This window comes from Acanthopagrus latus, chromosome 7 (assembly GCF_904848185.1).
Source record: "Acanthopagrus latus isolate v.2019 chromosome 7, fAcaLat1.1, whole genome shotgun sequence".
Lineage (NCBI taxonomy): Eukaryota > Metazoa > Chordata > Actinopteri > Spariformes > Sparidae > Acanthopagrus > Acanthopagrus latus.
The window spans coordinates 14364932-14391334 of NC_051045.1; the positions used below are offsets into that span (position 1 = coordinate 14364932).

Consider the following 26403-nt stretch of genomic DNA (forward strand, 5'->3'; position numbering starts at 1 on the left):
GTTGACATGCATATATAGGTGCACCAACTGCATCCTTTGGTTACATCTCTTGTAAAGTGATGTGTGAGAGTGTGTTGAGGAAAAGGGGGCACAGTGTGGGTCTGTGTGTATATTTTCTGCATATCTTTTTTTTGTGCGTGTACAAAGGCTGATATTGTGCTGAGTGAAGCATTTGGACGATAGCGACATAAAGCTGCTGTGTCCAAATTTTGTCACAGATTCTGGTTGGTTACACAATCCAGTGCAGCCAGTGATACCCTTGATACAAAATACGACCCCACCCACCCCCCCTTATTTTTTTTAAATTCTACGAAGCTAAGAAAGCATTTCCTTTATTTTCATCAGCCTCCTTTTGGAGCTAAGCCATAAATGTTTGACCTCATTCCACATTCAGTGGCATAAAACAATTCTGCAGCGCGCATTTACAACAAAAGAAGTGGACGGTCAACCCGAAATGCTAAGTCCTCATCCACCAGATGGGAGATTTAACTACAAGCCACATGCTATATAGCTGAAGGGGAATCTAAGAATTGTGTCATTTTTGAAAATCCTGACTGCAAACTGGTAATCAAAGACCCGAGAGCAAATCCTCCCCTGAGGCAAGCGTTCTCGTAGTCACATACACTTATGCAGCAGTATAGCCTGCGGGCCACCCATGGCTGCAACTGTACGCCACACACAGCAGGACTGATCAGTGGGATACAGTAGATGATGCGCACAAACACTTTCCTTTAATAGATGGAAGTTTAAAAATAGGCTGCCAGGTCCTATGTGCTCCATCCATCCATCCATCCATCCATGTAGAGCTCTCTGCAACATGACAGTAGGAGATGCCAGATTGGAGGTCTGCAGGGCTTGGTGTAATGCCAGTACAGCCAGGTGGTGGGAATCTGTCGGAGATTAAACTGCTTGGTGACCAGCTACCCGGCTCACCCTGGCCCGAACAGACGTGGCACCCCTGGCTGATTGACCCGTGTAGCAGGTGTCGTGGGTACGGGTGGCAGGTCAAAGTCTGCCCTCAACTCCCTCTCCAGTGGTGGGGGGAGAGCTGTGGATGTGGGAGGTCTTTTGGTCTCCGCTGTCCCGACGATTAACGCTTGCCATAATCCCACATCAAAGCAACTTTCCCAGACTAAATCTTCCTGCAATCCAATTTCTAGACAGGAAGATATTTGACAATTCGGCATAATCCTGGATTATATTCGGTCACATGTTTTCAGCACTGAATGGAAACATTATTTAGAGTTATCATGATATAAATATAGATTTTCTTTGGGTTTTTTAATCAGCTATGTCTTGTGCCGATCATAAGCTTTACACCAGCATATGGCCCAACAATGAAAGAAAGGTTGCTTTGTAGGTATTTAGAATGTTGTTTTAGAGTTGGTTGTTTCCCAGAACGCTATTAAAAAAAACATGTTGATGACTCATCCTGGTCTTGGTTAGCTGAGCTTAAGGCAAATACTGGATACAGGAAACAGCTAGCCCAGCTCTGTCCCAAGGTAACAAATCCACCTCTGGCACCTCGAAAAAACAAACAAACTCGCATGTCATATTTCATTTGCTTAATCTGTAAAAACTGAAGTGCAAAAACAACCTTTTGTCATGTCACCTAAAAGCCTCGACAAGACTTGAGGGTATGAGAGTTATATTGACCTTCTTCTCTTCAAACTGTTGTCAAGAATTTCCTTACTGATGTTGTTTACTCATTTAGTCAAATGTGATTATGTTTGTAATTTGAGATATGCTGTGCTGTTTTTGTGAAGTGTAAACTAAAATCTTGCAGATTGAATCAGTATTAAACAACATTTAGCAAGTTTTTTCATATCGACCACACTCCAAATAACCTCTTTTACCCTGAACAATAAATATTAACATGCTAATGTTATTTTTTCAATTGGTTCAGTTAGCAGCTATGCTTGCAGTTATTGGCATATGAACATTTAGTAACAATTAATCTGTATGTTAGAACTTGTCCATGACCTGCAGCTTTGTTTAAATTAATACAAACTCTGGCGTTAGCATGTGGCTAAGTTTGAAACAATCAGTATTTTGACTTTTGGTACTTGACATAGCAGGCCTATACTTGGATGCAAAAACATTTGTACTCTTACTTAGGTAACATCATAAAATTCAGAACTTCTACTTCTAGTATTTCTGCTTGTGAGTACTTCTTGCAGTACTGTATAAGGAGACGATGCAGCACCCTGTCGTTCACCCTGCTCGCCTTCATGTCATGAGCCTACCAATGGTAATGCTCCTTACTATCCTGAGGGGACAGGGCACAGACACAGAGACAGTCAGGGTACAAAAGATATTTCTTGAAATCTAATAGCCTCAATGGCACGAGGCTGCTTTCTTATGAATGGCTTGTGTTGACTCTTTCAACAAAAGTATTTAGTTTCTGTAGCTTATCTAACAGTTTCAAAGCAGCTTTGCAAACACTGGGTCGTATGTGCTGCAGTAAGGGCTGGGCAATATGGCCTTAAAATAATGTTATGATATTTTGGGGCCAGATATCTTCTCAAAAGCACCTCATAAATGCTAGGATCGGGGTAACAAAATCAAATATCATGGTATTTCTTTGTCTAATACCTCAATATCATATGGATGTAGTTCATAGGGATACTAGGCACATTGATGTCATGTAAATGAAGCGGTGTAGTAAAGCAACCCATTCAGCCTGCTGAGGACTACCATTCTGTGTTGATGAATGTAAGTTCCAACCAGAAACAGGGAATAGTCCAGTGAATACGCTGATACTCTGAGTGTCTTACAATTTAAAGCTTTTGCTAATATCGTCTCATGGGCACAAAGCCCTATTGAGAAAAATTGGAATCTGAATGAGTGATCTGAAAAGAAAGAGCGAGGAACCTAATTTTCTTTGTAGCTAATAGGTTTTATTCAAAGATTCTCCATTTGTCCTCGTGCTCTATACGCCCCCCCCACCCTCTCTTTTGCTTTTGTGCTCAGCATCAAATCTATGCAAGTCACCGGGGAGCTATAGACCTTTACCTGCTCTAGTCTGGCTGTGTTAAAGGTCAGATATGAGAGGATCCCATACACTGGTCTCAGATGTCAACACTACTGCCTCCCACAGCTTGGATTAAGAGACAAGGAGACGATGGCTGCCAGGAAATCACTTGTCCTCCAGCATGTCAGTAGCATTATGTATCTCTGTCAGGGGTGGAGTGTGTGTGTGTGTGTGTGTGTGTGTGTGTGTGTGTGTGTGTGTGTGTGTGTGTGAGAGAGAGAGAGCAGGTATATGCATGTGTATGTGTGTAATACCCCACTGATTCTCTTCTTCCTGCCGTGTGCGTTTCTACACATCACTGATTGCCAGATGTGTTTATAGAGTGTATGTGTGTGTGTGTTTGTGTGTGTGGGTGTGTGTGTGTGTCTATGCGCACAGATTTATGTTTGAGTAGGTGTGTGTGACGACCAGGTGCATGTCTGAGCCTCTTGCACGCAGAGAGAGATTTCTGTGTTGACAGGGCTGATGCTGTTTATTTTGGCAATATGCTGTCAGCGGCGGTGGGACCCTGGCTGTGTGTGTGTGTGTGTGTGTGTGTGTGTGCGTGTGTGTGTGTAGAAGGGGTTGTGCTGCCGGTGGGATGGTGTGCGGGTGAAGAGCTGTACATCTGAATTGCTGTCATACCCTGAAGATAGCAGTCTGTAATCAGGCATAATCAGGTGGTGTGAATGGGTGTGCGAGACCACACACTCTCCTCAGCTGCGTAAAAAGCCCTGACAAACTTTACCTGAACGGTTTTGTCTCAGCTGAACAACAGACTGCTCTCGTAATTCGTATATATCTCTACAAACACTTAATTGTTTGTCCGCTGGTGCTTTTGATGTAGCCTTGTCTGTGAGATCGCACCCTGAAGCCAACTGCAGCTGCTAGATTGTAAAACCAGTGAGGGGGGAAATGCAGCACTATCATTTATTGGCACCTCACGGAAGTCCTGTAGGTGTTGGGTGCCTAACTTGGCTCCTTCGGCACAAACAAAACACATAAGGTGTTCTACAACAACAACAAAAAAAAACAAAAAAAAAACATGATGGGTTGCTAATTGTTCTAAGAGCCAACTTACTTTTTGGATCAAGAGATAATAATGCACTAATACTTAATCAGTATATTTATGTGGCTCAGTCCATTCTCTGGATCATCTATATTGATGATACTCACTGTAAGTTCGGAAGTTTATGCAACAGCCTTTATGAATAGTTTCTGAGAAAGGAGGCAGACAGACTACGTGTCCACCAAGGTTTCTTTTTTTAGCTGTTCCCAATGAGGAGAGAGTGTCTCGACTTTTCAGAAAGGTGCTGGAGTTATCATTGTTGATGGTTTCAACGCAATCAATCATACATAAGATTGGGCAGGACTGGTCATCCATCACTCCAGCAACCAAGAAGATGGAGAAGAAGCTTATTATGGATGGGTCCGTCTCTCCTGAGCTTTATCCTAAATGGTGATTTGTTGGAGCTGATCTGCTGTATACTGAATGTCGATGGCTAGTGTTGGGTTTAAATCACATATTATTTTCTGGGAAAAATAAAATCCAAGAAGGAAAACACTTCCAACACTTTCTAACTCCCAACTCAGACTCTGACGCTCTATTTCGCCTACTGACGTCAGTTTTCACATGAAGGGCTCCACGATTACACACAAAATTACTGATTAGACTTTCAAAATAAAGCTTCCTGACAAATGTTCTACATATTTCTTTTGAGTTTTGGACTGTTATTATTGCAGTAGTTTAAGATTAGGAAAACATCGTTCAGGATTAGCCGTGGTCTCCTGAGGGAGCCCTGCGTTTGACCCAGCAACCACTCCCACCCACTCCCCTTCAATATTCTTTCTGGCATTGTGTTTTATTTGTTTGATAATACTTTGATTTTTCTCCTTGACAGTGAAGCACTTTGAGACGGTTGTCTGTGAAAGATGTGATTTGAATAAACAATGCTTTGGAAGTAGGGACCCATTAAAAACAGGGGCAACATCACAATGAACTTCTTGGCAACACTTTGTGGTAATCTTGTGGTAATGCTGGTCTGGCAGAGTTTTTCGAAGGTTCTGAAACCCCAAATTTTCGAGGCTTTATTTGCTCTGCTGTGCCTCAGACCCGGATTATTTTTACGTTCTTTTTGGGAATGACCACAGTGACCTAAAACATCAGAGTCTGGTGTATCAATACACATGTGCCATCTTAGTATTTGAGTGGCTGAACGTTAAATTCACTCTATTTTACATGCAGGATTCCCCATTAGGCCTTCACTGAACTGAGGATCAGGTTTAGAACAAGCATGTTGGCGCCACTTTTTTGCTTTGTGTTTTGTGTTAACTGACATCAGTGATGATGATCCATTCTCTCCCTTTCTCTCTATTCTCTATTTCTGTAACACACATCTGCATGCACCAGATAATTTTCAAAGGTTTTCAACCTGGCTTGAACAACGCCTCCGAGTAAAACAGCTTATATGATTGACTAAAAATGAACTGTTTGAAGTCTGCCTCAAAATGTAGGGCTGTTTGACACTCAGGCTCATAGCTGTAACGCTTTGATGAAGCACAACTGTGACCTGCAACAAAGGCTGAGAAATAACTAGTTGCCTCAATTACTGCATGCATCACACAGCACAGTGTTACCCACAACTAGTGTCACGTTAAGTTACTTCAAACGGATTACCCAGCTATCTATAGGCAGCGACTCAATGCTTGAAACATTCTGTAAATCAATCCATGCAAATTTGATTAAAGGGATGTGGAAACAAATATTTGAATAAGAAGGGTTGTGCATGTCAAGCGTGAAGATGAATAACATGAATACATTACGGGATGGGAGATTAACGCATTTTAAATAGCCTGTGATGTTTGAGAATTACAGATTCATTTGTTCATCCAATGTGCAAATGAAAACACAGTCACTTACAGGAGGTGTCACACTGTCTTGTGCTAATGTATTAACTGAAGACTGCCTCATATCACGTGTGTGTGTGTGTGTGCGCATTTCATTACATTTCATTTGGCGTATGTTTGGCAAAGGTGCCTCGTCATTTTGCGGATCATTCACGTACAAATGAGTGTGTGTGTGTTGGGGTTCACAACCTTCCAGTCGTGTATTTGTGAGTGACACATGTCAACTGTCTAAACCCCGGAGGGGAGATGCTGTCATGAGAAAACAGAAGGAGGGGGAGGAGGGACGGAGTGATGAAGTGAAGGTGGAGAGAAAGAAATGTATAGGGAGAGAAATCCCCAAGTGAGAAAGCAGCCTGTTCATTAGCAGCGCAGCAATGTGTGTGTGTATGTGTGAGTGTGCATGCTGCTGTGGCGGCTGTGCGTGTGTACACGGAGCAGCAGGATGCTAACTGGGACACGTTTCCCCAGATTGAAGCAAAGCCAGATTTTGAACAAGATTCTTCTCATCTCGGTATTTTTCTTGTCACTTTTTTACCTCTGCATGAACCGCTCTGCGGGATGCACCATCCTCAGCGAATCAGCATGCAGATCAACCTCACCGTTACTGAAGTGCTGCGTTGCTTTAATACGGAGCGCTTATGTACTTTGAGTTACTATGCTACATCACTGGCTTGTCAATTAGACCATTTCTCCGGTGTTTCAGTAAACTGCAGGGGCTAACTCGAGTGCAACCTGGCAGCCATTTGCTTTTTTCCCCCCACCTCCCCTCTTCCCCCCACAAATCCTCAAAATGTCGACCTCTTTACTTTTCCCACTGAATATTACATGTCTTCTTCTCCCTGGTAATTTGTATTTGCTGGAGCATTTTTTTCCCTTTGCTTTCAATTTTTTCTAAGCCAGCAATTGTTTCATCCGTCCCCAGGCAGAATGCGTCTGTGGGTCCCAGCCAGGACTTCCAAAGGAAAAGAAATCTTATATATTCATAAGACAGACACACTCACCTAAGATTGTTCCAAATTGCATTCATGTCCTTGGCTGCGTGTGTTTTCAGCGACAGGTTATAAGTTGAAGATTGACTTAGACTCAAGGAAGGAAATCAGGAGCAGAAAAACGTAGGGATGTCTGTGTGTGTGTGTGTGTGTGTGTGTGTGTGTGTGTGTGTGTGTGCACGCGTGTGTGTGTCCCTGATAGTGCGAGGGAGGGATGTGTTCCATTTGTGGAGACTAGCTTTCTGTGATCACAACTCTGATAAGAATTGTGGGAAACCACACTCACAACAAGCCACGCCGGAATACTAACTAGACACACACACACTTGCTCTTTGTCTGTCTTTCTTTCTGACACACACACACACACACACACACACACACACACACACACACACACACACATACAGATGCACACTCAAAGGCTTACACACACGTGGCAGGAATGTGTATCCATGTTTCCTCTTCCTCTGGATGTGGCTCTGAATTTGATTAGGTGCCTCGCCTTGGCAATGTCAATGTCTTCTCGTTGTGCATATAACGCATCCATGGAAACAGCGGATTGCATGTTGATGTGTGTGTGTGTGTGTGTGTGTGTGAGAGAGAGCGCGTGTGTGTTTGTCTTGCAGGCACATGGATGCATGAGGCCGAGTGGTATAAATGATTTACTCAACTTACAGTGACAGTGCAGGAAAATGTCTGCGCAGATAGAATAGGATGTGGAAAATCAAATCACTCTCAAATTCAGATGCAGAAAAAGTCGAACGCTCTCACTTCCACCCTTTTTCCTGTTTCACGTCACTTATGCTAACAGAGATCAGAGTTTAAAGGAGCTATAATCAATATATTTATTTTTTATAACAATGACTACATGACAACATGAAAGTTGTCAGTGGTAAAGAACCTGAGCTTAATAATACATTTAAGCTTATTATCTAGCTGTCCAGCCTGCAACTTTCTCATTACTTTCATAGTGTTAACACACGGTTAGCATTTAGCTGTAGAACATAGTTGAGCATCTGGCAGCTAAATACTTAGTTATTTCTCTCAGCAGTTGATAGAGACCAAAATCAGAGCTAAAAGACAGTGATTGCTGGACTTACATTGATTAATTAGGTGGCCGGGAACACAAGTACACATAGCAGAATTGTCTGCGAATCGTCAGTGATAGAATTCACTCTGATTGGCTGTGCAGTTAAGCTGAAACACAGTACAAAAAGAGAACAGTGGAAAAGCTTGGTTTTGCCAGTGCCATTTGCACCTTTTATAAGACATAGTCATGATAAGAAGCAGCTGTATTAGTAAGAGTGGTGTCAAATAATTACGCTTGATCATAACAACCATTTATTATCATTAATTATCAGAGAGGCAATTCCTTTCACACAGGTGCAAAACATAAAAAGTTACTGGCCGCTGGCTGTAGTCTTTGCGATGTGCTTAGGTGCAGTTTTTTTGAGACACAGGAGACGTGAGGTGACACAACAGTTGGCCTTTGATGCATTTCTCTGTGTCAGTTTGGTGTGTCAGGGCTTTACAGGCGAAAAGTTTATCAAGCCAGTAATTGTAGTTCCAGACAGTGTTTCAACATTTCTAAGTGTCAAACCACTGCAGACTGTTAAGAAGCTCTTGGGACAAATTCCAGCTGTGTTTGTGGCAACAATAACATTTTGACATGACATCAGAACCTCTCCAGCTGTGTTTGTGTCAAGGGAGGCCTTTAAAGCCATTGCACGATCTTTTCCTAACCCTAACCAAGTGTTTTTTTTTTGGCATTTAAAACACAAAATTGAACATAAAGAAATGAAATGTCTCAACATTTGCCAGCATTTATTCAGGTGGTTAGGTTACAAAGAAACAAAGAGACATAATTTCACCCACTAGGAAAGCTAAACTCTCTGTTTGTCCGTCTGTCTGCCTCATATTCTTGCCAGCCCAGCTGCTGATCTGCCTGCCCCAGCGGCTGCAGCTCTCCATTATCATGTCTGGTGGAGAAGTCAATAGCTCATCCTGATCTTTTGGCAATAACTTGTGATGGGAGTTTTGGCGTGTGTGTAGGTGTTTGTGTGTATGCGTGTATGTGTGTGCGTGCGTGTGTGTGTGTGTGTGCCCGAGCTCCACATCTGCCAGACTACCTGGCAGCGTACAAAGGGTCCTGCTGAGTCAAATTCACAATGACAGGATGTATTGTGGTTAAATGTTTAGACGCTAACCTGTCTGTTCCCATATGAGCCTTTGCAGAATCAGAGTTATTTGGATGAATATAAAAGCACAACGCTATCTATGTGTGCACACAAACTCACATCCGGTTACCATATCCTAATTGGACGTGCTACTTTTATTTTTTGGTTGCTGCAGAGCCTGATAAATGATACGTGAGACAGTGGTTTTGCATGGCTCTGTGTGGATTTGCATGTGTGTGTGTTTGTGTGTGTGTGTGTGTGTGTGTGTGTAACTGGAGCCCATCTGTTGTTGTGTATGCTGATATGGCAACTGCATCTGTGGGGAGCTGACTAGCACATTAGGAGAAAACACACACAAACACACACCAAACCTGCACACACCGGACTGCTAACAGTTCATTTGACACTGTAATTACAGCCAGTGATCATGGATCAATTCATCAGAGCTCCTCCTCAGGGCGTCGACTGACCTCCAACAATATCACCAAGAGACGGAGGGAGGAGGAGATGAACGATGAAGGCTGGAGGGGGAAGAGAAGCCGGGCGGAGGGATGGAGGAAAGAAGGAAGAAATAATGGGCTGGGAGCAAACATGGGAGAAAGTGGATGGAGAGTGGTATAGAGATTGGCAGGGTACATGTTTATGGGCCTGGAGGTGTGTTTGTTGGATTGATTCATTCATGAGTCTGTCCGAGTGTGTGAGTGTATGTGGGTGTCTGCAGCGTGTCAGGACAGTTCACCTTCCGCCACAGTCGCATGTATTGACCTTAGCTGCTGCTTCATTGTTGCATCATTAAGATGAGTTATACACCATTACTGCTCCACTGCTATCTGCGGCTGCTGGTTGGCAAACGCGGCGCTCACAATGAGCACACACTAAATCGGTGCAACCTGTATGAAAACAGCATGCATAAGTTATTTGCGCCAGGCTGAGAGGCGAAATAGGAAAGCAACAAGGAGCAATCCGCGGAGGAGAAAAACGGAGGGCAAAGTCTGTGCTCCGTTGTCTTTGTTGCTGTTCATTATAAACAAATGCAGAAAGCAGGCCTGTAAGTCTTCCTTACCATCCGTCAGTAGAGCCAAATAGATGCATCCACCTATAACACACACATAACCCCACTAACAAGCACCTCACGTCCTGAGTTACTGATATCATCACTTAGTGAAAATCCACAGCGACAAATCATTTTGCAGATAATTTTGAATACTACTGTTTCAACAGTGTGAAATTTTAAAGAACCATTATGCTTTTTACTGTTCTTGTACATGTAAAATATCTTCTGAGACAAGTTCCTCTCTCACACAGAAAACACTGCTCCTGAAACGCCTCTTCAGTATTCCCGCCTCCACTGTCATGGCTTTCTGACATCACACTACATAATTTGATTAGACATTTGAATAATTTAAGCCTGGCAGCTAGTTTGGCACATCATCAATAATTTAGCATCGTAGCTCTGCTGTTGTTTGTAGTGTTGGATCAGGCATGTGTGAGCTGACCAATCACAGCAGACTGGGTATTTGGGAGGGGGGGGCCTTAAAGAGACAGAGTGTCTCAGACAGAGGGGGAATACAGAGTTGCAACTGTATTTTGAGCATTACAGCATGTAAAGCTATTCTTGTAGTAACCCAAAATAAATTAATGTACCTGAAAATGAGCATCATATGTCTTTGTTAACACAATCGGACAGTTTGCTTTGACCAGAAGCAGTATCGATTTGTTTCCAATGCAATCATGAAATGTAATTTCTGTTGTTATGCCAATACACCAAACAGAAACAGTGACTTCACGCTAGCAGATCAATAATGATAAGTTCTTCTCTGCAGTATTTCCAGCTTACTATTTGTCCTGAAACCTCCAGTGTGTGTTTTTTTTTTATCGCATGGCTCAGACATGCACAGACCAAATGTGCTCTTTATGAACTCCAGTCCTAATTCAGGTAAAATGTATATTCTATGCCGGAATCAGCATCTGTTATAACAAATGTTCCACTGCTGCTCAGTTTTTAAGCATTTACATATGGAAACACAAACATATGAAGTTGTGTGAATTTTAAAAACACAGCTAAAAGGTTCTTGCCATGGTGCTGCATATTTTTAGGGCCTGTTAGCAAAACTATTTTTGAGTAATGGCGCATTTGGCTTTGTGTGAGCGTGTGTCAGCCTCAGTCTGATACACACGGGCCTACTGGGACCACCCAAGCAGATGCTTCATTTACAAAATTATGCATTTAGGGCAGAGAAATAGGTCTGAACCAGGGGAGTTTAGGAGAGTCTACAGAATGAGACCAGAGAGGACTGAAGTCATCAGTGAGACGTCCTGTTGTGATCTTTGCGCTGTACTTTAGAAACTCCTGCCCTGTGTGCTAATCTGTTAGAGAAGCAGAGACAAAGAAAGGAGGTAAAAAAGACAGGAAAGAGAGAAGCTGCACCAATGCCCTTTTAGCATCTCTCAGGCTCTTTAAGTATTCATTAAACTGAGGCAGAAGTTTCTGAGGGCAGCTTGGACACTAATCATTCCCTCCTGAATCTCATCTCCTCACATCACTGATCATCATCATCTCTCTCTCTCCCCCCCTCTGCCCACACATTTCACTCTAAAATAATAATGATAATAAAAAAAAAAACACAACAACAAGAGGGAAAGTGGATTGTTGACTCCCCTATTATATTTTTCACCCTACTGCATCGCTTTCTCTGTCTCCTCCACATTTTTGTTTGCAGTCTGCCACTGACACACATGGATGAATCCAGCTCTGGATGAAGTTTTTCCCGCTCGGATTGAACATGCTTGAGGTTCCCAACTGGCCGCAGCTACTCTTTTAACCCAACGTGACAGATTTTTAGGCGAAATGTTGCGTGTGAAGCTGCCGCACTGACTGCTCACCGTGTGCTTTTAAGTGTGCGTTTTCCTCAGTGGCAGGTGTTGGTTTCAAAAGGCCTTTCAGAGGCTGTGTTCCTTACAGGCCACTTAAAAAGTTATCTCCAGTGAATAACATGAGAGGTTTCCTCTGAGCAGAATTTTTGTGTGTTTAATAATTTTTTCTCAAAAATCACACATTTGTTGTCAGTCACACCTCAGTCAAATATAAATGCAAACGGGAAAATCTTAAGTGCTCAGTGGCAACATCATTGCTCATTAGTACGTCACTCGACAAGCATGATCACAACATAGTCCTTACTGATGGAAATAAGAAACAACAAAGACAAAGAAAACAAATGTTTTTTTTTTTTTTGGAAAGACTGTCCCAGATCAGGCACAGTAATACTAACATGCCACATAACAACATTTCTGAGTAGCTGTTATTTAACTCAAAGTAACAATGTATGGCATGACTATCTGAGACACATAGTGACAATGTCTTAAGGGAATTATATCCATCCTGTAAACCGTTTATTAGGTGATTATAGTTCAACTTTTTGACCAATTTAACCCTTTGAACCTGGGGCGCAAACAAGCACAGGACACCGCATATTGTAACTGCAGTTACTTACAACATGTGGGTATGTTTTTGACTAATGTTACATCACTAATGTACATCTCAAAGTTCTCCTAATCTTAATCAAGAAGCTTTAGTATCTAAACCCAACCAAACTATATGACAAATGTCAGGTATGCCGAGCACTGGTGCACTGCAACCATCGTTTGGTTTTGGGAACGATGACCTATGTCATTCTGGGTGTCTCTGGTAACCAATCTAATCAGTCGTATAGGCACGAGGATGTGTTGGAAAAACACAAATCACAGAGGTGGAGATCAAAGATGTGTAGACAGTGACTCACTTTTCTTCCTAAGACAAGCAGTTGCATCATTTTTAAAATGCACATCAGTGTGTATGATCGTAATCTGATGCATCATTGTGTTCTTTCGTTCAGTGTTACATTCAGTCTGTTGCTGGTCCAAATTGTTCAGTTTGGTTCACAACTGCACAACAATTCACTTATAAAAGTTGATGTTCATCATATATCTAGATTTCATGTGGGGATTGTGATTGGTTGCAGGCTTCTCTCTTTGAAAAATGAGTTGCCTGTTTGCTCGCAACTCTTTTGGTCTCCTCGTCCGTGCCTCGTGAGCAAGCTGCGCGACAAGAACACTTATTTTACTTAACAGAAGAAGTGAGTTGCTGGTGCGCTGCTAGCTTGACCGGTTGTGCTAACTCTGCTCTACGTGTTAAGGGTTGGTTCAGATTCACCAAAGTCGGACTACGACACAAATAAACCAGCTGAGGCAGTGGTAGACCAGCAGTTTGCGTGTTCTGCAAAGTAAAATGACTGCTTTTGGCAAAGGAGTTCTGGGGGCTTTGGAGAGAGACATAGCAGCTTCAGCTTCCCATTGTAGAGGGCAGATGGTGAAGTGAAGCAGTGAAAACAGTCTAAATACAGAATAGCAGTACAATAGCTGTGGACCTCTTTTTTTACACGGCAAACCATTTTTTTGCCGCCACCCTCATCCACATCAGTAGCTTTGCTTTCTACACTGGAACTAGTGCTACTTCTCAAAACCGGGGGTGTCCTGACCGCCTACTTTCAGTTCTCTCTACTTTCAGTTATGCACTGACTATTACTTACTTCAACAGACTAAAACATGTAATCATAAGTTTCTATGGCCAAAGCATATTCAGTTCAAAAAGATATAAAAGAGTGGAAAAAAAAACAAATCCTTACATTTGAGGAGCTGGGACCAGAGAATATGTGATGTTTTTGCTTGTTCCAACTGTGATATACACCTACATGTTGAGTAAGTGATGGGCAAAACATTCATGTCAATAGCATTAAAGACATTAATAAGTAATAGAAGAGGAAGAGAGGGAGAGAGAGACAGAAATGGAAGGGGAAGGAGAGTAGAGACAAAATCTAAATATACCAGCTGAGGGCAGTGGAGAGGAGAAAAAGTGTCGCTCCACTGAAAACCACAGTGTGATGAAAAATTAAGTTAGGAGGCACAGGAGAGAGGAGAGCACAGACAGAAAGAGAGAGGATGTGAGGGAGGGGTGGTGGTGGGGGGAGAAAGTGCTTTTACTGCCGGTCACTTTCACATGTCTGTCTGGGAGATGGACGGATGAAATCAGACTCCTGTTAAAGTGCGCTGGAAAAGCAGAAGCTGCACTCTTCCTTCACTGGCTGCACCCTCGTTCAGCCTCTGGTGCCTTCGCAGTCCAGGTAGTTATCCTAAAATGTCTGGGGCTCAGTGCTTCCTTATTGTTTCATGCCCTTTGATGAGACTCTTACGGAGCTGCCTTGCTCTCTAATGGTGCTTGTTCAGCTCCATCGTCAGCTCTTTGGGTACAAAACTCTGCTTAACTTTTATCTGTATTTCTTACTCTGCTGAGCACCGCTACATTTGTCAACAAAGGCTCATAGTGCTGGATGGGTTTCCACTCAGCTTGCACTTAAATAATCCGACAAAAGTCAAAAACCCTGGATTGAAATTGAATTAAAGAAGCCATTTCTTTTCCCCTGGATTATTATTTTTTTTTCCCCCCACCCGTGCGCTCCCATGCATGACGCTATCGTCTCTCCGGGACTGCACAGTGCAGGCCATTTGCATTTCGCTTTAATATATTTCCTAAACTCTCAAGCTTCAAGAGATCCCCCACTTTGCATTTGTTTATTTAGTTCAAAGTGTTTTTTTTTTTTCTTCCTGCTATTGCCCAAGAACCTCGCAGAAAATTGAAGTGTAGACAAAATGTGATGGATAAATATGAAAGAAATATACGGCGTATTCTATAGAGAGAGAGGGACTTTGATGTTATTTTTGCAGTGTTAAGCCAGCTCGTAGCTATGGTGTAGCCCGCGCCTGTAGGTGAAGGCTGGCAATTCCTTTTCTTCTTTTACTGTCTGATGCTTTTGGACTTGTGGGTGATAGAAAGGCTCAGACAACATAACCACATTTACCACCTGGATCTGCACTGTCAGCAGACGCTCTGCGGCGGAGTGTTGTCTCTCTCTCTGTGTGTATATGCGTGTCTTTGTTTGTGTTTGACCTGAGGATGTTTTAGGGGCGGCCGTGTCATGCGTGGACGATGGATTTGCGGTGACATCAGGATCGTAGCTCGTGGTGCAGCGAGCTCTCCAGGTTAGCCCAGCGAGCGACTGGCAGACAGAGACCGAGCAGAGGAGAGAGAGAGAGAGGATGGAGATGGATGGAGCCCGACACCTTTGGGTTGAATCTGGGTTTTCGGGATGTGCCGGGCACACGCGTGTAGCAGCAGCAGGCAAAAGCTGATTTGAAAGATGGGGATGTCAAGTCTGTGATGTGCACTCTGCTGAAGTCATAGAGGAGGGTTAACTAGTGAAGGAAGGATAAGAGGCGGAGGGACAGAGGGGGAAAGGGCTAAAATCTCCTACTCCTTGTTTTTCCTTCCTGTTCTTTCCATTTTCCTCCAACACACACACACGCACACACACACAGACACACACAAACAGTTGAGATTCCTGTTAAATTGGAAGCTTAATTTAAAGCTGCAGGCTTTCTCCTGAGGTCACATGGAGTGAATTTATCCACCCAGGCCAAAGTTGGGTTTTCATTAATGGAACGCACACTCATGTATACGCACACATACATGCTTCTGGCAGGATCAGGGAGGCCTAATCAAGCTGAAATCTCTCGAGGTTCCCATTAGGTTTGGAGAGTCGCAGTCCTAACTCCGGCCCCAAAACAAACCCTTCCACGACACGCCATTGTGGTTTTGTGTTCCTTCTTTTCACATTCGTCCTCTGCTGTGTGCTGACAGCGCCGTCACGCGCTTATTGTACCAGTGCAGAGTTTCAGTACAACCTTTTATGGCTTTCTTTATATTTATTCTAGTCTATAGCAGCAGTAACTGTGTCAAGGTTTTGACCTTAAAAACATTTTCCCTTAGGAACAACTAGGTTACGTTTTCACTTATCATTTTCTATTTCACCTTCATTTAAGCAGAAAGCCCCATTGAGGTCTCTTTCACAAGATGGACCTGGCCATGGTAGCAAAATAGAAAACATGATAAAATCCACAATGAAATGGATTTCAGTTTGCTTCAAAACACTGACAAATTAAGAGTGGTGCATCACTATTTTAACAAGACATAATATGATCTCATAATTGGTTAAGAAGTAAAGTAAGTAAAGTAACAAAATGTAAATTTGGGAGAAGAAAAACACATTTTCATTGACGTGAATGCCAGTCGTAGTGAAAATATCAATTCTGTTCAATTACTCAACACAGCCACAAACTAATGTGTCAGCAAAATACTTGCTGGAGTCATGATACCAACACACATGTGGTCCAGATCGTCCCTTCATGGTTTTACTGGGATCCTTTCTTTCCTTCCCTCTCCTTCATCCTCGTAATGTTATCTTTTGTTCTTCGCTTCTATGCACTCGTCTCCTTACCTTTCATCTCCCCTTTCTATCATCTCCGTGTCCTTTCTGTTCCTCTTTGCTGCCTCTTGACAATATAAGACAATATCTTCCAATTTTCTTTTGATACTGTGACTTTGAATAGCACAGCAAGCTACCGTGAGTATCCTGATGACCTTAGCCACGGCGGCACTCCACAGGAGGCTATTCATTTCTCTGTTAAATTCTCAGGATGAATAAGATCCATATTAATTGTTCCCAATTCACAGTCATACAAAAAGTATGTTATCGTGTAAGTAATCACTGTATGAGGGAGGGAATGCACACCGTATTCACAAGGACAGAGAAACAAACACAAACAAACCCAGCCAGGGATCACCGTTGGGTGCAAGGCCATACCTTCTGAAGGAATAAACACCCGGAGTCTATCTTCACTCCTGTTGATCAACCTGCAGCAGCGATTCATGGAGGAGACTTCCATCGGGTGTCGGTTTATGTACTGCAATGTTGACCTTAGCTTGAGGGGGTGTATTCTTTACTACACAAACAAATGTTATAGAGTAGAGGGGAAAAGAAGAGAGAAGAGTGGAGTCTCTGGTTAGTGCTGAGTTTAGTGACAGCACACAGATACACACCACCTCTGCGTGTTGTTGCTCACTAGCATAATAGAAACTAGTACTAAACTAGTATACGTAGCGTAACTAGTGTAATGGAAGTAATCGGGTTGGTTGGGGTAAATATTCCTGCGAGTAAGATGAATAAACGACAAATTATCCTGTGCTCAGACTTGCCTCACTGGTGGTGAACACCATTAAGCAACCACCATTGTTGATGAAAATCCACCTGACAAGACTCACTCAGGCACACAAGGACGTGGTTATGTTTCAGTTTTATGCCTTCAGTCACATCTCTAAAGACTTTCTTTCTCACTCTCTGACTGTTACCTTGAGTAAACCTAATGATATCTCTGGGTTTGAACATTGTTGCAAACATTTTTAGTAAGTATACAATTAAACAGAAAACTTTTCTTTTTTTTCTTTAGTTTGTCTGGACAGCAAATATTGCTGCGACACTACATATCTTCTGTAAGCAAAAATCCCTTCCCATTAATTGCTGCAGTAACTGATGTAGGGAGTACAGGCATCCAATTTTCCAAATGGCAGATATCTCGGGGAATAAAAAATCCTTGAATATTAATGCATTTCCACTACATTTTTCTCTGCGACCATGGGGAGATTGGCCACAGCGCGTATGCCCGTGAGATGTCCGGCTTTAGCTAGATGCATACAAACACAAGCGCCCACGTGCACATGCACACAAGTACAGACTGGAGATATAGAGGGGAAGCTGATCAGCTGCGTGGAGCGGGGAGGGCATTCCAATGGGACTAATTAAAGGGATGGAACAGACTGCACAACTCATTGGAGACCACCATTCTTTCTCCAACTCTATCTATTTCTCCTCTCGCTCTTCCTCTCTCTTTTGCTCCTCTGTGTTCGGTTAATGAAAGCTACATCATCCAGGGTTAGAGGATCCAGTGCTGCTTTCTTACCATTAGTCATAGCGGCGGATATGATCAGAAGAGACTGGGGAGTGTAGTACCAGGAAACATTTTCAATATGGAACAACATGCAGACGTAAATAAGCACAAATGTTTACAAGCAGTTAGCAAAGTCAGAAAGTGAACTGACTCTTTAAGTCGGAACATGCAGTCCTTTGTCTTATCAATGCACAAAACCTGCTGTTCTGATTTTGTGTGTGTGTGTGTGTGTGTATGCCTGTGTGTACACATGAGTCACCATTGGCTGCTGCTGAGTTTGATACTGATGGAGAGTCAAGCTGTTTAGATGCTATTGATCAGAACCCTGTGTTCCTGAGCAGTCAGACACACAAACACACACGCACATGCACGCGTGCGCACACACACACACGCACAGAGCCTCCTCCTCCTCTTTCTTTCCCTCTCTCTCTCTCTCTCTCTCTCCTCTCTCTCTCTCTCTTTTTGTGCTCCTTTCTAAATCCATTTCTATATCACACACCCACTCATTCTGCGGCAGACAGACCAAACAACCAGCCAAAATGAAGTGGCACTGCATCATCACAAACACTGCTGTGTGTCTAAATGAGCTGGAGAGGAAGCAGGCAGCGTCCCTGCTTTGTTTCCTAATTATTTACTACAAGCATAGCATAGGTGTGGACAGGCGGAAGAGGGTAAGAGAAGGGAGGGAGGAAGACTAAAGGAGGCAAGTAGAGATGAATGGGAGTAAAGACGAAAAGCGACAATATATCGTATATGTGTATGATTCTATGTGTGTGTGTGTGTGTGTGTGATGCCCTCTAACCAGAGAAAGCCTTGGCCCAGCCTGTCTGGCTTTGCAGCTACTCACAGCTCTAGAAATGCCTGGCTGCATAGCCAGATGACTCACATACCCAGCTCAGAACTCAAGCCAGGGCTTAACACAAACACACACGCACACATACACACATCACAGGCGCGGACGTTCGCACGGACGCAGATATATGCCCAAATAAACACATCAGCACACACAGACCCAACCAGGTGTGTGTGTATAATCTGATCTTCTCTGAGCTTATCTGCACAGACACTCACACAAACCTTGAACGTTTGGTTTGTTTTATCATCACACATCTGCTCTGAAGTATTTCAAAAAACCCTTTAATTTTTCTTTGCTACACATTTGCTGGGTTACTAGAAAAAGTGAATCAGCTTCCATGAAAAGAAGGTAACTCAGCAATTAATCCACTGATTCAGTAGATTGTATGCAAAGACATAATTCCCACAGTCGACAGTGTTTGTTGTAACTTTGTCTTTTTCCAGAAAAAATGGGTAATGCTGCACCACTGACTGTAACAAACAGTGGACAGAGCCACCATGACATCACCCATGAAGTAGTTTATCATCTGTCACCTATTTCCTGTTTCCTTCTGCTATCTGCGTGTGCTGTCTTCAAAGTCCTCATCGCTATGTGAAACACCAATGACAGCCTCCAAGCTGTCAACCTACATGCTGAAAATGGCAAGTTCCTCCAACACTAACCTGTTCTCTAATTGGACGGACATACACGAGCTAGAAGCTGTTACCGTTTCTTTTGCAGGGATGGAGCTATTTTGAGGCCAGGGCTCACCTCCCCACTTGCAAACTAAAAGTGCCCTCCAACACTGTTTTGCAGGCCACTGACGCTACATCCTGGGTTAAGCACCACCATAGACAATTGTTACTGGTTTGAAGACAAGCCAAAGACTGTTTTTCCTCTTTTACCAGGATGAGAATTTGGTGCAGTCAAAACTTTCTTCCGCTAGATGCAGTGCTGTGGAGATTGAGACCAATCAAAGATGGTCTAAGAGGGAGAGGGTGGGTGAAAATGAGGCAAGATGAATGAGGCTTGGTTTCACGCCCAGTGAGAGGTGGAAGCTACCGCGCTAGCTGAGGCTAACAAGCTAGCTGCGTTCACACATAAAGAGAAGCAGATTTCACCATGACACGTTATTTGCCCCAAACAGCAGCACATTTCCCTTTATTATTATTAACAGTACATTACAGTGTATTTTGGTAGGACAGACAGGTTGACAAGTGAGCGATGATAAATCTACTTTTGAATCCCAAAAGTTTAAAAAAACAAACTTGCTATAAAGGCCAAACTATACTACACTATACAGACGAAAAACAATTCTTTTTTCCAGGCTGTATACGTGTTTGTTTCTGCTGTAAAATTGGACAATACAACATGGGGTCTTAAGGGGACTGACTCGCTTTAAGATCCAATCTCAAGCGGCCATTTGAGTGACTGAAGTTTTTGATACTCCCACGTTGACTTCAGCTGAAGTTGCTGCTTGCGCTACACTTTAGACAAAAAACAAAAAAACAAACATCATGTTTACTCCAATCTGCATAAAAACTACCCTGTCAAGAAATATAAAGACAAAAAAATCAACTCGGAGAAACTGTGTAAATGAAAGTATTAGTCATAGTTTACAGAATTGTGTTTGTGTTTAATTTAATGGCAACATGGCGCGTTCAAGGTAAAATGGGCTGTTCAGATTCTCTGCATGTTGTATCTTAGTCTCACATGTTTGCTTCTGCTCAGCTTGCCTCCTGCAGTTATTTATTCACTCACTGACAAACGTTTGTGTACAATCCTACTTACAAAAACCAAGCTCCCCTGGTGGAGAAACAGAGTTTGTTTGCCTGTTGTGGAAGTTTCTCTGCTGTGCAGTGCTCAAAAATATTAAGTGCTATCATCATTTGCATTCCTGTAAACCCCTGTTAGCAGTAGGACAGAAGACACACAACAAGGGCTTTCACGTATGTGTTTTCATCCTTTACATCCTGACAGGAATGATTACTTAGAAAACTATGTTGTTGATTATTAAAAGAAACACACCGTGGTTGTTTCATATTAGTCTGGTTTTATTATTTTTGTTTGTTAGAAAGTTTTCATTAAATGTTTTATTAGAGGGTTTATTGCCTTGTTTGTGAGTCTGTATTTGCGAGTTCTCAACAGACATTTGCCAGACTGGAGTAGGCTGTTAAGGCTTTAGTTTGCATTACAATTGTCTTCACTGTGCACCAACAGCTGCCATCTATTTGCACCCATCCAAATTTACAAACACGTACACAGTATTTAATCTGTATTAACAGAACTTGTCTCATTAGCGCTTTGAACGCTGGTTTTCCTGTTGGCTGCCAAGATGCAGAATTAAACTGTATTTGCTGATCTATAAGCGTAGATAGTCTCTAAACTTCTGTATTTCATTCCAGTGTTTCTCTCTCCCTCTCCTTCTGTGTCACTCCCCCATCTTCCCTCCTGTTTGAAAGTATCTGCAGTAAACAATAATATTCCCTGTGCAAATATTGTTTTCTTTGGCAAGTCAATGCGGTGCTGTAGGATGTGTGTGAGTTTGAAAGTTGGTTGTTTGGACATGTTTACAGTTACCTTGTTGTGTTTGAGTTTATGCACGTGTGCCCTCACAAGACTTCGACACCATGCGAGTGGCTCTGTGAGGCTTTGTTAGCTAAACATGCTCACACTGACAATGCTAACATGCCGAGGTTCAGCAGGTACAATGTTTGCCACGTTAACAATCTTAGCAAAGCATGTTAGTATTCACACATCTGCTAATTAGCACTTGACACAAAGTACAACTGGGGCTAATGGAGGTCATGTTGTGGAAGGTCATTTTATATCCAGACAATTATTGTAGAAAACATATAATACACAGACAGGCGTATTTTCAATACAATAGCACAGCATTTTGAGTTATATACTTAACAAATAAAGAGGTGCTGAGTTGTGTTTGTTTCTATTTTTATTTAAAACCTTTGTGAATATGGGTAAAGAAAAGACACAGACTTTACCAGTGATTGAATGTAACCAAGTACTGCACTTAAGTATGTTTTTGAGTCACTTCCACTTTTCTGCAATTGAGTATTTCCAATTTCTGTTACATTACACTTCCACTACATTTTACAGACAAGTATTTTTCACTCCACTACATTTGCGTACTGAATCTGAGTCAAAAATCTGAGTCAATTTGAGTTTCTTTCTATCCGGCAGTCGGATAAAAAGAAACAAAAATCGGTACTTGGTCAACGCATAGTATACAGTATATACAGTAAATAAATATAAATATATTCATCAATTACATTCCAGAGGAAAAGCTGACATCTCACCAAAGTCATTAAGATTTATCTAATTGGGACAATTAATTGGGACAACATGCCATTACATGTTATACAACATGTAATGGCAATCCATCTAATAGTTGATATTTCAATGTAGACCAAGGTGCCATCCTACTCATGTCAAGACTATAAAGGCAGTAAAGAAGATTTATGAATCTGCATTGACATGAAACCAACATTTGGGAAATTTAATACAATGTACAGTATATTCTATTTCTTTTGTCCATGTGTGTATTCTCTAATGGAATATGTGGAATATGTGTGTTTTTGTTTCTCTCCGGCAGAATGCGGGAACGGGGCCCTTGCATTTGTGGAGTAGGTGTGTGGAGTTTGCTACTGTCCCTCTGTCTGGCCTCCCTCACACATGCACACAGGAGCCACACAGGTAGGTCGATGTATGTGTTTATGTCCTTTTATGTGTGTGTGTGTGTGTGTGTGTGTGTGTGCGTGGTACATAATCCTGTCACTTGGTCAGTGTCTGTGTGCTGCATTAATGGTATTGGATCTTTTGTGGATTACCACTGCAGGCAGCCTCTGCAGCCAATTTTGTTTTTACGCGTTGTAAAGTTGGAGTGAATAGGTTGTGTGCCTCCCGAGGGAGTGCAGTGGCCGGATTCACAATGAAATACAAGACCACAGAGGCTCTTTGTCGAGAAGAACATACAAAAAAGTTCTTTATTAAAAGGAAGAGGAACACGAGTAATCCTGCAAGGTCTTCTCAGTTCAGGGGCTTTCACGTCTCTGCAGTCACATCAGAGTGGGGCGACTCTCCAAAATGCCTGTAGGTTACAGCGCAGACAGCAAGCAGTGAGCCTTATGGATTAGAAATCCCAGGATGCGTGGTACCCCTCCCCTGTGAGCCAAGTGGCTGAGTCACTTGCTATGATTGAGCCCTGAGGCCTCTCACTTCTTTTCAGTTCATTTCTCATGTGAAGGTTAGGTATCTTCGTCTGTGTGGTACACAATGATCAGCTGTCTGTGACACGGAAAAATTACCTCCCTCTAGGAAAAAAAAGGCTTTAATACAGAGCACATCGTACCTGCTACTGTACCTGTGTGTGAAAAAGAGCTTTTTATGTGCCTGAGGTCATGCTGATCACTTACAGTCTGTGGGTGGACATATGAATGTGAATACCTCTCTGAATCTTGGTGAAGCTTTCAGTGCTGAGATTTTGTTGAAAAGGAGTCAGAGAAATGGTTACACTCTGCTCAGAAAAAAACAACAAGAGCTACCCGATCAGTTACCAGGGGAGAGGGCACAATTCCTAAAAGCAGGACTTCATTTGGTAAATCATCTTTTTCTTTTGTTGCCATAAATAAATGGAACACACTTCCAGCAGAGCTGATTACATGTGCGGATTTTAAAACATTTTCATATCACACAAAATGCTGGATGCTGTCACAGTAAACTTGTAGACATTTGTGTGTGTGTGTGTATATGTGTGTGTGTGTGTGTGTGTGTGTGTGTGTGTGTGTGTGTGTGTGTGTGTGTGTGTGTTTGATCGGGGGCATATTTATTCATAAAAGTTGCCAGGACGGGGGTAAATTGTTTTAAATTGTTTTAATGATGGGAATATATGTATTCATAACTTTTTAGTTAAAATTTTGCACAACTGTGAATTTAGTAACTTTTCAATTTATTGTATGTTCCATCTACGGGTGGAAAATAGCAATGCATCTCTCTTTGTTATGCACGGTCCCTATTCAATCAATCAATCAATCAATCAATCAATCAATCAATCAATCAATCAATAAATAAATAAATAAATAAATAAAGTGAGAGGCGAAATTCAAAGATCCTTCGGTACACCAAACTTAGAATAAATTCTGCCTTCATGAAACTTAAACTCAGTGTCCACTTCCAATATGATTCTTTGGCCATAATGTCTATTTTTGACACTATCTCTGTGATATTCGATTTTGCTCAAAAAGTAGAAAAACTAGATCAACCAGTATTCACTGCACTGCACTGGACCAATAGACACTTCTGCTGACAGGTGACACACTGCTACTGTCAACATGTTATAATATTAATAAAATAAGGTGAATAAAATTAAATATTTTGTCCATCAATATCATGTACCTGTGGGTAATCAGAATCACTCTAACCTGATGACAAAAAAATGCAGATCCAGCGGTTGCAATGTGACACTCTGCAAGTCTGACAGTCTCTGTTGGTGCAACAGACACGATCAGTAAGACAGCAAATTGTATCTGAGGACTCCTCCTCCAGACATTTGCAGTAAAAGGAAGACCAAACCAGGAACAAGGCGACTAATGTGTTAAAAATAATGTCCGAAATGAACAAGTGACAATGGCAAAATCACCCCAGGATAAAACCGGGAAGTGATGATGGTGGGTTTGGTCTTCGGTTTGACTGCATGTGAAAGGCCTGAATATGTTACACTCTGCCGTTGGCTCTCATGTCATGATGAAGTGGCATGCAGCAGCTGCCCTTCATCTGAACTGGTTGTCTTTGTTTGTCGTTGTTGTTACTGCGTGCCTGTCATCACTGATGCTAAAGATATTTATACCGCGGTCCGTGTATTGCATGTCCAAACATCTGCCTCATAGCGATGTTCCATTAGTGAAGGGCTGGAAGAGAAAATGGTGGATAAGTTTGAGCGTTTTTTCCTTAACCCTTTGAAAATAAAATAAAAAAAAACTGCAGCACATTTGACGGATCAACATCGGTCCTTTGGCCTTCTGTGTACTAATTAAAACACTTTCTCGTCATCTTAATACTTCTTGAAAACTACAAGGTTCTTTGAGCTTACTCGGGTGTTTGATATGTGTGTGTCCTTGCTGGAATACCTGGAGTACCTATAACCATGGCATGTGTGTGTGTGTGTGTGTGTGTGTGTGTGTGTGTGTGTGTGTGTGTGTGTGTGTTCTGTCTCTGTTTGTGTGTCAGATTGATGCTGGCTGCAAGCCCTTCCTGACGAGGCAAGGGCAAACATTTTCATAAATGGGAGGTATTGAAAAGACGCGGAGAAAAGATGCGGATGCTCTCTTATAGTGGAACACCACTGGGCTTTCATTGAAGTGCTGAGGTCTGCGCAAAATGACAAAAACACAGAAAACGCCAGCTGAGAAAGATGAATACCAAAGTCACAGGTTTAGATAAAAGTTTGGTGTTTGTAGCTTTTTATCGTTGAAGATTGTGCCATAGTTATTTTTATCGTGAATGAATTTGTGGCAGTAATGTTGCGTGTTGGTATTTGAGCCTGACACGGTGGTATGAATGTGTGGGTGTGTGTGGTGGTGGGGGCATGTGTACGGTCTATGTGCTCCTGTTAATGGGCGATTGATTGTGGAGTAAGTTGTAATTGGGGAGTCACAGCGTTATCCAGTTGCAGGTTGTCTGAGTGGGGAGAAACACACGAGTAATCAGATAATTACTGAATACAATCCCTTAGGTCACTTCAAGGTTGACACGCTCACACATAAATACACAGCCTCTCTCAAACACACACACACATACACACACCCACATTGTACAGACACACATGCGCATGCTGGCATGTGAAAATAATTTGATTGAAATATTTCCAGGATGTTGGAGTGACTGAGGTCATCGTAACACACTGTATGATGTTTGCTTTAATTACATTCTGGTCTCTGGTCTTTTTTTAAATGTACAACTTGACTGTGTTTGTAGCAGAGGTTATACAAAAGGTAGTATAATATAGTTTCACAGTTTTCACAGTTTACACGACTGTTTGAACTCCAGTTGTCTATTCAGCTCAGGCCACCTTGAAGTGAATTCTTAAATAGTTTTTTTTTGTGGCGAGCTGTTTGTGCCTTTTATTTTGTTGGAAAAAAGACACTAATCTGAGCTCAGTTTGTGTTTGTGGAAAAGGCGCTATTGCTTGTTAAAAGAGACGATCCATGGGAGTCAGCAATGTGCAGATACGACTTTAGTAAATGCTAAACTTTTTTCTTTCTTGAAGACTTTTATGCTGTGTGCTGAAAACAAAAAATGAACATGAATGCGCATCTTATTGGAAACATCTGGTATTAACAGTCTATGGCATTATATACAGTATAAATATATGTATCTATCCATAGAGCTCTCTCTCTCTCTCTCTCTCTCTCTCTCTCTCTCTCTCTCTCTCTCTATATATATATATATATATATATATATATATATATATATATATATATATAAAACCTGTCTCTTTTGATCTTGTACATGATTAAGACCTAAAAAATGTGTTTACATTATGTTTTAGTTTTCCAGCATTTTGCAGGCAATCAAAAAGGAAATCACGAAACC

The 26403-nt window shown here is 42.0% G+C and overlaps 2 protein-coding genes across 3 annotated transcripts in view; one reads left to right on the top strand and one right to left on the bottom strand.

The window, feature by feature from the left end:
- LOC119022205 (rho-related GTP-binding protein RhoA-D) overlaps window positions 1–26403 on the bottom strand; it is a 240017-nt gene that overhangs the window by 53991 nt on the left and 159623 nt on the right. The gene's annotated exons all lie outside the window — the stretch shown is intronic.
- The window catches only part of LOC119022207 (chemokine-like protein TAFA-2), a 79627-nt gene that overhangs the window by 18770 nt on the left and 34454 nt on the right, over window positions 1–26403 (top strand). The window contains exon 2 of one of the 2 annotated variants that reach the window (XM_037102815.1): window positions 22409–22509. In XM_037102815.1, coding sequence (XP_036958710.1) covers window positions 22410–22509 — 100 coding nt within the window. In that variant the 5' untranslated portion in view covers window position 22409. Of the gene's footprint in view, window positions 1–21837; window positions 22510–26403 lie in introns of those variants that run through there. The other variant, XM_037102814.1, reaches the window with a different exon arrangement.